At 46.0% G+C, this 15976-nt stretch overlaps 1 protein-coding gene across 1 annotated transcript in view; it reads left to right on the top strand.

The window, feature by feature from the left end:
- Window positions 1–15976, top strand: part of atp2a3 (ATPase sarcoplasmic/endoplasmic reticulum Ca2+ transporting 3) — a 136872-nt gene that overhangs the window by 118920 nt on the left and 1976 nt on the right. Inside the window, exons 19-20 of the mRNA XM_033045929.1 lie at window positions 192–309; window positions 2148–2265. Coding sequence (XP_032901820.1) covers window positions 192–309; window positions 2148–2265 — 236 coding nt within the window. The remainder of the gene's footprint in view (window positions 1–191; window positions 310–2147; window positions 2266–15976) is intronic.

Here is a 15976-nt window from a genome sequence, read left to right as displayed (position 1 = left end):
GGCATGTGGGTGAGAAGCACTACTCCAGTCACATAGTGTACACTGTTGTACCTAGTGACAGTGGTGACAGCCCTGGGCTGTAGATCTATCCAAGGGCTTGATCTATCTGGATCAGTTTAAAAATAAAATTAAGACTTCATTATGTTTCCTTTGACTCTTTTAACTCTTGACCCTGCTTGCTGTGTGTTTAGCTTGTCAGAGAACCAGTCGTTGTTGAGGATGCCGCCCTGGGTGAACATCTGGCTTCTGGGGACAATCTGCATATCCATGTCTCTGCACTTCCTGATCCTCTACGTGGAGCCACTCCCTGTGAGTATGAATGTAGACTTTGGTGACCATGCTAACTGAAGGCCGGCACAGTGCGGGCTGATTCACTCCTGAGCTATGGACATGGACCCCACGATCCCTCCACATCAATGCTGTTAAGTGTCTGAACTGTACACTTTACCCTTATATTCGCCCTCCCAAAGTGCAACACATCATACTTGCTCGGATTAAACTCCATCTGCCATTTCTCCGCCCGTTTCTATCGCTGATCAATATCCCACTGTTTGACAGCTTTGAATATCCATGGACATTCTTTGGACTCCCTTTGAATAGCTTCACTGCTTGCAACACCACCAATTTTGGTGTTGTCTGCAAACTTATTAACCAAACCATCTGTATTTACATCCAAGTAATGAATATACAACAACAAAGATCCCAGCACAGATCCCTGTGGATACCACAGGTCACAGACCTCCAGCCAGAATAACACCCTTCCACCACCACCCTCTTTATTCCATAGTTAAGCCAGTTCTGACCCAAATTAATAAGTCAACATGGATCTCATACATCGTAAACTTCTGGATCAGCCTAGCATGAGGAACTTTATCCACTGCCCTACTAAAATCCATGCGTACAACATCCATTCCCCTACTCAAAAAAAACTCAATCAATTTAGGAAGACACGACCTGCTGCCACCAATCCATGCTGACTGTCCTTCATCCCATTCTTATTTAAATGCTAGTAAATCCTAACCTGAAGAATCCTCTCCAATAGTATGCTGTCCCTAAGGCTGATGTGAGGCTGACTGGTTTAATACATTATCTCTACTTCCCTTCTTAAACAGAGGAATTGAGGTTAGATGAAGCACATCATTCTTCTTGCGTATGGCGTGCACAAACTAAAGTTGTAGGACAACTTGTTCTATTTGATCTTATTTGATTGTGCACGCCGGGTTGATTGCATTTGTCAAAACCACAGGAAGGTTGCAATCTCCCACCCCAAGCACATTCTTGATTCAGAGTTAATGATCACAATCAGTCTTATTTCAAAGTCTGCTGTTTTCCAATTTCCATTGATAATTGATAATAGATCTCGTACCGAAACACATTTTGTGACTATCTTCCATCGATAAATCCTGCCCCAATGGGTACAGACTGTGTAATCTTTCTGTTACATCGGCACATAAAATGACCTGATGTTACAGCTAACCCCCCCCCCCCCCCCCCAACCCACCCCATCCCCGTGATAAATTGAGGGTCTAGGAGACAGGGGGACCAGTTTAAGGGAAGCATATCAATGTTACCCAATAGCAATAAAAAAAGAAAATGTTGGAAACACTCAGCAGGTCAGGCAGCATCTGCAGTGAAACAAGTTAATGTTTCTAGTCAATGACTCTTCAACAGAACTGTAAGAAAGAGAGAAAAGGGCAATTTGAGTTGCTTTACAAATAATATAGTGATTCGATTTCGCTGATGCATTAATTTTTAATGCAAAATACTTTGCCCATGTACACACACAATATGTACATCCAGTTACAACAAATACCTAAGTGTGTTAACCTCCATGCAAAACCAAGGTGTTCATGTTCCTTCTCGGAAATGTCACCCACCCTTTTTCTCCAGAGATGTTGCCTGGCTCGCTGAGTTACTCCAGCACTTTGTGTTTATCTTCTGTGTATAGCAGCATCTGTGTATAGCAGCATCTGTGTATAGCAGCATCTGTGTATAGCAGCATCTGTGTATAGCAGCATCTGTGTATAGCAGCATCTGTGTATAGCAGCATCTGTGTATAGCAGCATCTGTGTATAGCAGCATCTGTGTTCCTGTGATGAATTCAGTGCCTAAATTAACACAATTTTTCCCTCTTTGTTTCCTTGCAGCTGGTCTTCCAAGTGACTGCTCTGGACTGGCATCAGTGGGTGATGGTCCTGAAGATCTCACTGCCCGTCATCTTAGTGGACGAGTCACTCAAATTTCTGTCCCGTAACTACATTGAGGGTAAAGACCCTGTTGCAGTCTGTCCGAGCACTAGCGGGCTTCCGGCATGTCTTGGGGACATTTCCTGGCTCTTCGTCTTAGTCTCGGCGCCTCTAATCTGCTGGCTTTACTGTCTGCTTTAACCTCCATGGACTGCTGCAATGCTGACCAGAAGGAACTGGTTTCTTGATACCAGCTTGCTTTTATTTCCTGTGGGACTTGGTTACTCTCTATGTCTGTCCTAAAAGGATGCCTTGGGTCCTATTCAATGTGTTTCTGTTTATGCGACAGTATGTTGTCAGAAGGGGAGGACGATCATGGTGAGTTCCAGGCCCAGGATTAGCTGTGGGGCTTAGTCTAATGCTCTTCCACAGTTGTGTTTATTGCTGGTTTGTTGAGTGCACTCATTTATTCATGGAGCTACACAGCAGCTCATTGCAATTGGTCAATGCAATTCTTCCCTGCTCCTCAATTATACTCGAAGCATCCAGTAACTAGCTAATTGGAGGGAATAACGTTGCCAGTGCTTCTAGAAGCAAAACAAAATGCCCGTAGCTCCAAGAGGCTTGGAATAAGACGATGAACCATTTGATCAAACACTGACCTCTGGTGTTTTAAGAACCATCCCAAAACCCCTGGAAGGATCGTGAGGGGCAGGAATAAGTCAGGCTGAGTCTTTAATTGCCCCCGGGCAACATTAGCAGATCTCCAAACGATATCTTTTGTTGAATGACATCAGAAATTCTTTGAAGCTCCTTCAAGCTCTGAAGGTTCATTTTTAAATGGCACCAGCAACAAAATTCCAACCTGTCTCTTTCATGAGGTGTGGAGTACTTTGAGAATGTTGACATGTTGCCAGTGAAAGATTAGTCTGTGCCAGAGCCCTCATTGTTTGGGACCCAGTAGTCACTAATCTGACGTTGCTGTGTACAATAAGCAACACCTCAGTACACAGACCAATACACAGAGCAATATACACAGAGCAGCTCACAATGGGACAAACATAGTGTTCTGTGACATTGCTCACAAATCTCCTGCTAATCCTACACAAGTCAGGGAATGGACAGCATGACCCACAAAACAACACTCTCGTCAATCATTAGTGCAGCACAGCTGGTAGAACCGCTACCTCACAGCCACCAGAGACCCGGGTTCGAGCCTGACCTCGGGAGTTTGCACGTTCTCCATGTGAACGCGCGGGTTCCCTCCGGGTGCTCCGGTTTCCTCCCACATCCCAAAGATATGCGAGTTTGTAGGTTAATTGGCCTCTGTAAAATTATCCCTAATGTATAGGCAGTGGCCACAAAAGTGGGATAAGATAGAACTAGTGTGATCGGGTGATTGATGGTCGGCGTGGACTTGATGGGCTGAAGGGCCTGTTTCCTTGCTGTATCTTTCAATCCAATTCAATCAAACCGCTCTCTGCACTCAGGTTACAAATCCTGGGGGGGCTCCCGTTGATGTGTGGTGGAGGGACGTGGGAATGGAACTCATTCATTGTCTGTACTGGGATGAATCCTTGCTCCTCCATGTTGCCCGTGTCCCTGGTTTCGCTTGAGCACTGATTTGCTCATCACTGGGGTTGGCAGAGATCTCAGCCCAAGGGCAGTGCCAGGCATAGAGATTGCCAGCGTGAGGCTGAGGATCTTCTTTAAGGTGGAGGGTCCATGAAGTCGACGCCAACTGCACTGGGAAGTTTACCTTTACAAGGTAACCACTAGTGATCAAGAGTCACGGGCAGGGTCAGCAGGTGACCGAGGTGGGGCCTCGGGCCCTGCAGGGAACCGTGTGGAGCCTTTGTGACCATCCAGAAACTGCTTAAATGCATCTTTCTATCAGTGCAGTTGATGCAGGTAGCTCCAGGTAAAATAGGATATTGACCCAGAAAACCCTGCTGCATACACCTTGTCAGCTCCTGTCCATTACAGTTCCAGGTTTGACCTCTCCCCCCCTCGGAGCTCAGTTCTTGCCCCTTTAGAGGAGCAACGTTGGCGATCACCACCAGTCATTGTGACCATGGACCTTCCAATATCTGCCCTTGCCCATGATCTTGGAAGGTGGGTGGATGGGTGGGTCCTTCCTGATTAATTCCCTTCCTCTTCTGAAACCAACTGGGTGGTCCTGCCCACACTACACAGCTGACGAAAGCCCCCTTTATTCACACTATTGAATTCTGATCAAACTGCCTCACAGTAATGTTTAACGTGCTCCATGCCAGCTGATAATAATTGGCACAGCGATCGTTCACAGACCCAAGTAAACACACCTAGCAAGATTATTGAACGGCCCCATTCATTGGCTCTGTGCACCGCAGGCAAAGCCAGGCTTTAATGCCATCCCTGGTTGCCCTGGATAAGGTGGGGTTGAGCCATCACCTTGAACCTTTCTGTGATGAAGGAGCTATCTACAGCCCTAGTGAAGAGGGAGGTCCAGGAATTAGACCCAAAGAATATAAAGGACCAATGATGTATTTCCAAATCAGGATGGCATGCTGCTTGGAGAAACATTAGTTTACCTTTACATGTAGGGGATACAGGAGGGGGGCTTAATGTTCATGCCCAGGGAGAGCTCAGTTCGGTGTTGAGATGGTGTCTATGCTGAGAGAGTCGGTGAGTGGAGGATGTGGGGCTGCGCTGTTATTTATGGGCACTACGAGAGCTCAGTGCATTGTGAGTGGATGGCCGAGTGTTAGTACAGGTTGCAGGTGCAATGCTGGGAGTGTCCCAGGTAGTTGAAGCCAAGCTGTAAAGATCCAGTATGACCTAGCAACACTGGCCACTGAGCGTGAGGATGCAGTGTCAGAAAAAACATATCTGTGAACTTCAGACGTGGCCCGTCTGACACAGTCAGGACTTGGCAGGGGCTGTCTAGAATCCCTGAGTGCGGTTTATGAAAGGCATGATGAACTGTTCAATGGTTCCTTAACCCCCCCCCCTCTAGTGACCGAGTTTGCTTCGATGGTAAAAGTCCTATGTTTACAGGGAGTTTTTTGGGATTGAAACCAGTGCTGTGTTATAGATGCCTGAATTGGAGAAGCACTCATTGTAATTTTATTACTGATGTCATTAACAAATGATAACATAATCCTGAAGGAGACTGTGAAGCTGTCTTTAACCAGTCGTGCAGCTGTGGTTTAATGCAGATTATTATGTTTTAAACAAAGACTGTAAAATGAAGGGGAGGTACTGAGTCCATTTGGTGGACTGAAGAGCCAGCATGGGGAGCACTGATTTGAGATGATGTATGTACGGCCTCTGTGTGTTTGAGGGCAGGTTGGGTTCTGTCCTTGTGTACCACCTGGTCTGCAATGTGCTGTTCTGGGTACAAGTTGTATGAAACACAGAGCCTGTACTTGCAGCTCTTTACGTGGTGTTCCAAGCTCTCTCTCAGATGTTCCCAAGAATCTCCACTAGAAAAGTGTCTACATTCCAAAATCACTGATTTTTAAAGGACAAATCGATCATTTTTATCAGATTGTCTACTTCCTCCGTTTATACTCACCTAACCTTTCATCAGGCAGTTTCCCGCTGGGCAAGACAGGATAGGAAGTTAATTCTTACAAAGTGTAGGATCAGTGGCTTATAAATTCTAGGAGTATAATTAGGCCACTCCACTCATCAAGTCTGCTCCACCATTCAACCATGGCTAATCTATCTTTCCATCTCAGCCCCATTGTTCTGCCTTCGTCCCATAACCCCTGATACCCTTCCTAATCAAGAATCGGCCAATTTTCGCCATAAATATATCCTTTAATATCCAAAAAATACACCTTTTTTAAAATTAATTAACTTTATTGTCATTTCACTGAGTACTTACGTACACAGAAGAAATGAAAAATTGTTTCTCATCAGTTTTTGTCAATGCAATTAATAAAAACAGAATAAATACATACAACTTTAAAATTAACATATCTAAAATCGACCTAAAATTGAACTAAAAACAGACATTCAGACCGAACATTGACTTTACCTTGACAGGTGTCTAGCTGTCAAAGTTTGGGCGAGGTTAGATGTGGGGGTGTATGATGTATGGGGAGGGGACACAGTCCGTTAACCATTTGTATTGCTTGTGGGAAGAAGCTGTTTAGCATCCTGCTGGTTCTGCAACTGATACTCCTGTACAGAATGGAGAAGATGTGGTGTGATGGGAGATAAGGGTCCTTAATGATTGAGATGGCTCTGCTGATGCAGCGCTTCTGACAGATCTCCAAAGATACAGATACTTACAGCACCCACCTCACAATGGGCCACAGGATTGTGGTTAGCCAGTTCCCAAAAGCTTCAGTCTGAGGAAAGGTCTCGGCCCAAAACGTCACCCATTCCTTCTCTCCAGAGATGCTGCCTGTGCCACTCCAGCTTTTTGTGTCTGTATCTTCCCAAAAACAGTGTTAGGACAATTGTTTTTAAACATTCCCGCACCCGTGTCCCGTTACCAGGACGACCCAACTAACTTAGACAAATTCTTGTGTTCCATTGGCATGTGGAGTTCCCCAGCCCATGGCAGAGACCCAGGAAAGCCCCAGAGCATTCTGATACTCCAAATCCCCCTCGCGGTGGAGACTTATCCCCTACCCTGAGAGGTGGCTGCCTGAATCCCTCACAAAGCCCAGTCATCCCTGTCCTGAGGATTTAAAGTTGGGGTGTTAGTCTACCCCTGTGGGAGGAGGAGACGGCTGCCCTGGGAGAAGAGAGGAGAGTCACTATCATACAATGACGTATCGCTCAACAAATCAGCTTGTCTGAGGTTCTTGGGATCATCTGTGGCCTGGACCATCATGTCTTACTCAACTCGGAGAAATGTATGTTATTTTTGGAGCGTGTAAGATATTCTGTGCATCATTTTTTAGCACAGTGAGGATGTTCATCTTCTCCCCTGTGAATGCCGAGCATGGTTTAATATAAGGCTAAGCCTAGAAGCATGTCATGGTCTGACCTTTGTTCCAAATTATAATGGTATTCAGCTTCCGCTACAAGTCGGGAGTTGTATTCCCACCTCCACCTTTCCCCTGATCTTACTCTCTCTCTCTCTCTCCACTTTTTCTTTTTTCTTTTCTCTCTGACTTTCTCCTTCTCTTCCCACTCCCCTCTTCCTCCGTCTCCACCTTCCAGCTGCTCCCTCCCCTCTCCCTCTGACTCTCCTAATCCATGTCGGTGGTTTTGGGCTGTGATGCTAACTTGCATGTGAAATATTACAAAGCGTGGCCAACAATGTCTTCTCATAACAGTGCTATTTTTCTAACAAAAATTAAATTAAACAAAAAAGTTTTTTTTTTAAAAGAAAGATATTTATTGAAGCCTCAATGCTGTAACCTTTGTTATCACTTTGCACGTGTTGCTTACCTAAAATAAAAGATTTCCCCCCACCCTGAATGTACTTAAGGCTTGGTTTAGTATACTGTATTAATTACGTTTTACAAGTTCTTCGGATGCAAGGTCAATGTATCTCTTTTACCAAAGGCAGTTCTCATTTTGACTCTGGGCTGAAATATTCAGTATCAGTATCAGTATTTATTTAATATCATTTTAACTGAGTACTTGCATACACAGATGAAACGAAAAAACGTTTCTTGATCAGTTTCCATTCAGTGTAGTTAATAAAAACAGGATAAATACATAGAGCTTTAAAAAAATTGACACCATACTAGGTCCAAAAGAAGTTTGATTTCACACCGTTCTTCACTGAAGTTGGCGTAGAGAAGAGGTGCTCAAACCTGCCCACTTGTGAGATCATGGTTGCCTCTTTCATCTCACGGATTTCAATTGATCCCCCCCACACATCCTGGGCCCCCTGGTACCAACTACTGGGGTCCTGTGATCCTCTACTGAAATTGGCCCTCTTGAATCTACTTCTAAATAGCAGAATACCATCTGATCTGGAAACTGACCCATTTCCAAATGCACCTGGCCTGAACATCATCCAGGCCATAACAGGGAAGATTTAAGCCCAGGAGAAGACATCAAGTGCTGGAGTAACTCAGCGGGTCAGGCAGCATCTCTGGAGAATGTAGATAGGTGACGTTTCAGGTTGGTAAATTTCTTCAGACTGTTCTTCAGTTCTTCAGACTCCAGAGATGCTGCCAGACCTGCTGAGTTACTCCAGCACTTTGTGTCTTCTTTAGTAAACCAATATCTACAATTCCTTGTTTCTAAATTAAGTCCAGGAATCTCCTGTTCATTCGAACTGGGGAGATCTCTTTTATTTTTATAAACATTCTCCAGGGAATGCCAGAGCCTCAGAGTTACACCTGGCTAAAATCTGATCTCGGCTGATGGTCGAATCCATTCAGTAAAGTAACGCAGCATAGAGTTAGGCCCTTCAACTACTTAGTTCATGCCATTTACACTAAAACAGAGCTGAAGCTCAACTGCAGGGGTTAAAAATCTGGTTTTAACATTTCCACAATATTGGAAATGGGCTCTGAATGTGTTTTAATAATCAATTCTGAAAAGCCCAAATTTCAAACAATTGTGAGATTAAGGACATTGCAAATTGCTTGAGTCTAATAAATTGATTGTATCATTGGGGGCCCAATTCATTTTCTTGAAACAACGAAGAGAGATACTTTGATCATTGTTAATCTGACTAATTCTGTGTTGGTGTTTCCTTTCTCTACTGGGCTCTACTGGTGTTTGGGATCTGCTGCATTTGTTATATACCGCCATCTTCCTAACGGTCAATGGTTTAATTACCCTGAAGCTTTGTGTGGTTCCTAAATACTGTGCTGCCGCAACTTTAAGTCTTCATTAATTGCCCGCTTGCTGAAGCAGATTATTAAACTCCTCTAATACTATTTAAAGAATGATAAAGGTGGATGCTAATGCTTCTTCTGAGAATAATCCAGCCTGTTCCACTCCCTGCTGTTTTTTTTATGAATCCTTCCTTTGCAAAATTTAATCCAAATCCCTTTTGAAAGTTACCATTAATTCTGCTTCACCACTGCCAGGCAAAGTATTGAAATCATTATAACATGACCATCTCAGCTGGTTACAGGTAGTTTTGCACTTTCTCCTGCTTGGGACCTTTATCGGACCAACATTCTCCCTTTATTGTGTGCTGGAGATGCAACCCTGCCACGGTTGATCTCAGTCACTAGGTTTGGAGACCAAGTTAAGTGTCGGGTGAAGTCACTTTCCTACGGAAATCCAGGTAGTGATGGGGTATCACTTTATTTAATCGTTATAACCTGGTATCTTTGCTCCTGTGAAAATGGAATCTTCTCCCACTCATTGTTTGGGAGAGAAATTGTCTCCGCTCTGTTGTTGTTGCTGGGTGAGCAATTCATCTTTTCCATTCCAGCAAAGGGTACAACATGACTCCTTGTTGGGGGAGGGAGGTTTATAGATGCTGCTGGTAGGAATGTGACCAAATACCACAGGGTCATCTGATATGAAAACTAGAACCCCTTTAGATTTCACCAAACAGCCCAGTGAGGGAAGGGGGGGGGGGGGGGGATGATGGTGTCAGCATGAGTTATCAGGCACTTTACTGGTTGAGATTGTTCCCCATTGGGAATTTGAGGGCCCGGTGCTGGACCCTGGTTTCCTGCCGCTTGTTTCCACGATTTAGACACATGTTGGAGCCACCGTGAAGAAGTTTGCAGCTGGTGCAAAGTTTGTCACACGATTGAGTCATCAAAATGTGGAAGAGGAGGCCGTTCAGTCCATCGTGGCCATGTGGGCCCAGTACGACCCTATTCCCAAGCTTGTATTCTGGAGTTTTGTCGGGAACAGCTCTAAGATTCAGGGAGTCATCCAACACAGAAACAGGCCATCATCCCCACCTCATCTTCACCATCAATCTACCCCAGCCCTATATTTACCCCTCCCATATCCCCAATTCCTCTGTCACTGTCCTATGTTAAGGGCAATTTGCAGCAGTCAAGGAACCTACCAACCCACACGCCTTTGGGATGTGGGAGGAAACTGGAGCACCCAGTGGAAACTAATGTTGTTACAGGGAGAACGTACAAACTCCACACGGATGTCAGGATTGAACCCAGGACTCTAGCATTATGTGGCAGTGTCTCTACCAACTGTGCTGCCCCTTCAGCTACCATATTGTTGTATTCGATGTGCTGATAGAGTTCTAATTTCTCTACCTCTTTGAGCCGTGCGTCCCAGGTCCTTAACACTCTCCAGGGGGAAATTGTTCCTTATTTGCCACTAATGCTTCCAAGAATTCTGTGCTGCCAGTTATCTTATTCTCAGCTGAGGAAAATTGGTCTGTAGATCTCTCGTGATTCATTACACTTCAATATAACGCCCCCACAGTCTTCTTGATCAAACCAAATGACCAAACACTCATAAGTCTCTCCTTGTAACTAAAATTCTCCAACCGTGACAACATCCTTAGAAATCTCCAGTGACTTTCAAGTCCTTCCTATGGTGTGGTGACCAGAGCTGTACGCAGTGGGTAGTGAGGAAGAAAGCTGTAAACAGCGGGAAGATGTCAATGAACTGATGGACTAAACAGGGAAGTGACAAATCGGGGAAGCGTGAGTAAACCATTCAGGCTCCCTGTGACTAGATGGGTTTCCTCCAGGTGCTCCGGTTTCTTCCCACATCCCAAAGATCAGTGGGTTGGAAGATTCATTGGTTGTGGTTAATTACTCCCACTGCAGGTGGGTGGGTGGTAAAACTGATGGGAATGTGATGAGGATAAGTAACAGAGAAATGTAGTGGGAGAATACACAGCGTTTTTAAAATGTTAAAATGACATTTGGACACGTACATGGATAGGATAGATTCAGACAGATATGAGCCAAATGCAGGCAGGTGGGACTAGTGTAGATTGGGCATGTTGGTCGGCATGGGCAAGTTGAGCCGAAGGCCCTGTTTCCACGCTGTATGACTCTAATAGGAAGTTCGGTGAATTGCCATAGATTCAATGCAATGAATGTCCTTCTAATAATACATAAGGAGATATGAGAAATGGGCATTAGCCATTAGACTCTCTACACTCTGGCTCATTCTAGTCTCATCAGTCACAATGAGAAGGCGAATCCATCTGTTGGTTTTGACAGCAGGGAGCAGGACTGGTAACTTGGTGTGGGAAGTGACATACATACCATAAGCAGCATTCATTGTGTATGACCCAGAAGAGAGGAAATGTAAGCAAGATGCAGGAAGCTCTCTGAATAAAGAACGGGTATCAAGGGTTATGGGGAGAAGGCAGAAAAATGGGAGTAGGAGGCAGAGATCTGCCATGATTGAATGGCAGAGTGAACTCGATGGGCCGAATGGCCTAATTCTGCTCCTATAACTTGTGAACTTGTAAAGCAGACACTGCCACTTCAGATTCCATTGTTTCAGGAGGCAGGCATTACTGAGATAGCAGATGTTGAGGTGAGTCACCTGACCCAGGCGTCAGAAACAAGTGTCTCGTGAACACGGATCTCCTCGCTTTGATGTGGTTAAAATTAGTGCGTGTCCTGTTGGCTTCCTGTGAAGACTAATAACCATCAGATTAACTTGGCCGTGTGTGAAGGAGTGGCTGGGAGATGACAGAGAGAGTACGTGTGCAGCTGCTGATTGTAGTGCAGCACAGTTAAACACAGCTCGGGAAGATGAAGCATGCAGCTATTGGCCTTTGGATGTGGAGAGGATGTTTCCACTAGTGGAAGAGTCTAGGATCAGAGGGCACAGCCTCAGAATAAAAGGACCTACCTTTAGAATGGAGATGCGGAGGAATTTCTATAGCCAGAGGGTGGTGAATCTGGAATTCATTGTCACAAAATGTTGTGGAGGCCAAGTAATTGGGTATTTTTAAAGCAGAGATTGATAGGTTCTTGATTCGTAAGGGCGTCAACGGTTACAGGGAGAAGGCAGGAGAATGGGGTTGAGAGAGAAAAACAGATCAGCCATGATCAAATGGCAGAGCAGACTCAATGGGCCGAATGGCCTAATTCTGTTATGGTCTGGCGTGATTCAGCATCAGTGGTGGAAGGATACTGGATCTATAAAGTATAAATTTAACAAACTTCAAGGGGAAGAAAAAGAATTAAAGATAGCAAAATCAATTTCAGAAGGGAATCTCTTTCTCAACAATCTTGTTGGAGTGGCTGAAGGACCGACAGGGATGGGAGCGGGGGACGGCCAATAGGTTTTCAGGAAGTCTATGAAAATGTACTATGTAGAAGACTAAAGGAGAATAAAAATGTTCTCAATTTAAAAACAAAAACAAGTCAAAACGTAGAGATGATTCGTTTCCTGTGCTTGGGTGAGATGGCACCTGGATTCCTGTACACAGGTCGGGTCAGCCTGTCGAGGGAAGGATATGGTTGTAATGGAGGGAGTTCATCAGGTTGATTATTGGGATGTTGTTGTACAAGGAGAAATGAAGCAGACTAGGCCTGTACTCTCTGGAGTTTAGAAAAATAAACTCAAAATATAAACTCAAACATGCAAAATTCTTGGCAGGTAGATACAGGTATCATGGTTGCCCGGGCTGAGGTGTCTAGAACCAGGTGTCACAGTCTCAGACTCAGAGGTCACCCATTCAGCACTGAGAGGAGAAGAAACCTCTCCGCACGCTAGGTGGAGAATCTTTGGACTTCTTTGCATTAGAGGGCTGTGGACGACTCAGTCACTGAGTATATTTCAGGCAGAGATCAACAGATTGTTCAACGTGAAGGGACGTAATAGATGCGAGGTGCGTGCAGAATCGTGGTGGTCTTGTGGAAAGTGGAGCAAGCAGAATGGCCTGTGCTTCTTGTGTCCTTACTTATCTTCCATTGCTCCCTGACAAAGGGGGAGCTGTGTGTTAGTGATGGCTGAGAGCAGGAAAGAGAAGTGACAGCTTCTGGAGGACAAAGGTTGTAGTGTATTGACACGGACCTCAAGGTGTTCATTCCCCCCCACCCCGAGTAAAGTAAAAAATAGGAAAGCAACGGTTGTGAGAGGACAGAATTGAGCCGAGTATCTGGGTCTTGATGCCTGGTTCCCTACTGACATGGGAGTGAATTATCTCCTGAGCAGGTGGTGTATCAAAGGACAGTGTGGTCAAACATCCCACCCTCAGGGTAGGGCAAAGGTTGCCTGAATCTTACCTTCAAATAATTTCTGATTAGTCTGATTCTTGAGTTGCAACTTTGATTTTGTAATGCATTAATAAGGGGTTGACCAAACTCAAGAGTATCCCTTAAGCCCCTGTCCCACTTAGGAAACCTGAACGGAAACCTCTGGAGACTTTGCGCGCCACCCAAGGTTTCCGTCCAGTTCCCTGAGGTTGCAGGTGGTTGCCGGAGGTTGCAGGTAGTGGAAGCAGGCAGGGAGACTGACAAAAATACTTCCAAGAGAGAGTTAGATAGGGCTCTTAAAGATAGCGGGGTCAGGGGATATGGGGAGAAGGCAGGAACGGGGTATTAATTGTGGATGATCAGCCATGATCACATTGAATGGCGGTGCTGGCTCGAAGGACCGAAGGGCCTACTCCTGCACATATTGTCTATTCCAGCGTATGTCTGTCTTCGGTTTAAACCAGCAGTTCCTTCCTCCACACTAAGTTTCACCAATCAGCTTCACCTCACTGGGCTAAAAAGTTCTGCAGAAAGTGCAGAATTCAATGGAGGTTTGCCCCAGTTTCAGATCAGGGTCAGCAGCTCCCTTGCAAAACACAGTCTGCCTCCAGAGCTGCAGACATTGGGGTCCCCTGACCTCATGTCAGTGCTTCCTTCCTCTGATCTCACCTCGCAATGCAAGCAGCACTCTCTCTCGGTGGTGCCTGGTGCAGGCGTTAGTTAGTGGGGGGAGCCTGTGTTTGTGGTTTTCACAGAGAAACCTCACGCACCTGCCCTGCTTGGAGTCAGGCCCCGTCACTCCCGGACACCTTGCAGGCCTTCGCTGGTGACAGACCCACACCTGACGCCTCCTCCTCCGCCCACTGCCTGAGAGTCTCAAGCACTTCACCTGGTAGAGTGGAAACCTGAATAGAAGGAATGGGTGACGTATCGGTCACTCGGTCTGAAGAAGGGTCTCGACCCGAAACGTTACCCATTCCTCCTATTCTGGCCCGCTGAGTTACTCCAGCATATTGTGTCTATCTTCGGTTTAAACCAGCATCTGCAGTTCCTTCCTCCACAGAGTGGAAACCTTTTGCTTTTCGTCATTGAGTCTCGCTTTCATCTCTGAGAGGGGCATTTGCTGCTGGCCTGGGCTCTGGGGGCAGTCCAGCCTTTACAGAATCCTCCCTACCACGAGTGCCCACAAGCAGGCAGCCTCCTGTGCCCACTCCCCATCAACAAGTTCCCCTGTGCCATGTGGGGACTCTCCACCCCCCACCCGCCCCTCTGCCCCTTCATAGCAGCCTGCGCTCATTTCTTGCCAACAACCCTAGTTGCTGAAGGAACGCTGTGGCATGACATAGAAACATAGAACATAGGTGCAGTGTAGGCCATTCGGCCCTTCGAGCCAGCACCGCCATTCAGTATGATCCTGGCTGATCATCCAGAATTAGTACCCCATTCCTGCCTTCTCCCCATATCACTTGAATCCATTAGCCCTAAGAGCTAAATCTAACTTTCTCTTGAATACATCCAGTGAATTGGCGTCAGCGGCAGTGAATTCCACAGATTCACAACTGTCTGGGTGAAAAAGTGTATCCTCGTCTCAGGTGGGATGAAAGACGAAATGTGTTGGTGCCAGCTGTCTTTGAGGGGAGGGGTGAGTCCCATCCTGTCCTGTGGGTTGTTTAGCCGAGGGTTGTGTGCACCCTGTTACAACCCGCAGATACACAAAGCTGGAGAAACTCAGCGTGTGCAGCAGCATCTAGGGAGCGAAGGAAATAGGCCACGTTTCAGGCCGTTGTGGTCGGAAATCTCGCCAGGGGTGAAGATGTGCACGGGCCGTTTTATTTCTGGCTGTGCAGAGTGAATGATGTGTGAGCGCCATCCTGCTTATTAGTATTTGCCCCCTATCGACTGACGGGACATGATCAGTCGCTGCCATCGACGTGGGCTGCAACTGTAACTTTCTAAATTGCTCAGCAATAAATGGAGTTGCCATTGGTTACTGTGCATGAATCGTGAGCCTCTACTGCAGCAAGCAGTGTAATTAATATTTACAGCCCAGTGGGACGGCAAAAATAAGGCTGCCATTACAACCCTGCATGTAACCCAGCTCCTGTTTGTACCCGCAAAGGAGTTACTCACTCCAACCCAATTTCTCAGCACTCATCCTATCTCCTCTATTATCGAATCATAGTCACACCGCGTGGAAACAGGTCCATCGGCCCAACTTGCCCACACCGACCAACATTCCCCATCTACACTAGTCCCACATGCCTGCGTTTGGCCCATACCCCTCTATATCTATCCTATCCATGTACCTGTCTAATTGCTTCTCAAACGTTGAAATAGTCCCAGCTTCAACTATCTCTTCTGGCAGCTCGTTCCATACACCCACCCCCCTTTGCGTGACAAGGTTACCCCTCAGATTCCTATAAAACCTCCCCCCCCCCCCCCCTTCACCTTAAAGCTATGTTCTCGATTTCCCCACTCTGGATAAGAGACTCTATGCGTCTACCCGATCTATTCCTCTCATGGTTTAGTACAGCCTGCTGGCTGCTTTCTCCCCGCACCCACTTCTTTCCCAGCTTTGTTTAATTCCCTCTCCTAAAGTTGTGTAAAGTAAATGTGGGACTGATCCTTCAAGGAGCTTAAAAGTGTCACATTTATGATGGGGAGTGGTCTTGTCATGCTCAACAAAAGGGGCCAGAAGCTCTGAGCTGATGTAGG

The sequence above is a fragment of the Amblyraja radiata genome, chromosome 28 (assembly GCF_010909765.2).
Source record: "Amblyraja radiata isolate CabotCenter1 chromosome 28, sAmbRad1.1.pri, whole genome shotgun sequence".
Lineage (NCBI taxonomy): Eukaryota > Metazoa > Chordata > Chondrichthyes > Rajiformes > Rajidae > Amblyraja > Amblyraja radiata.
Note: the sequence above shows the minus strand (reverse complement) of the source record. Positions and strands in the feature narration are given on the sequence as shown.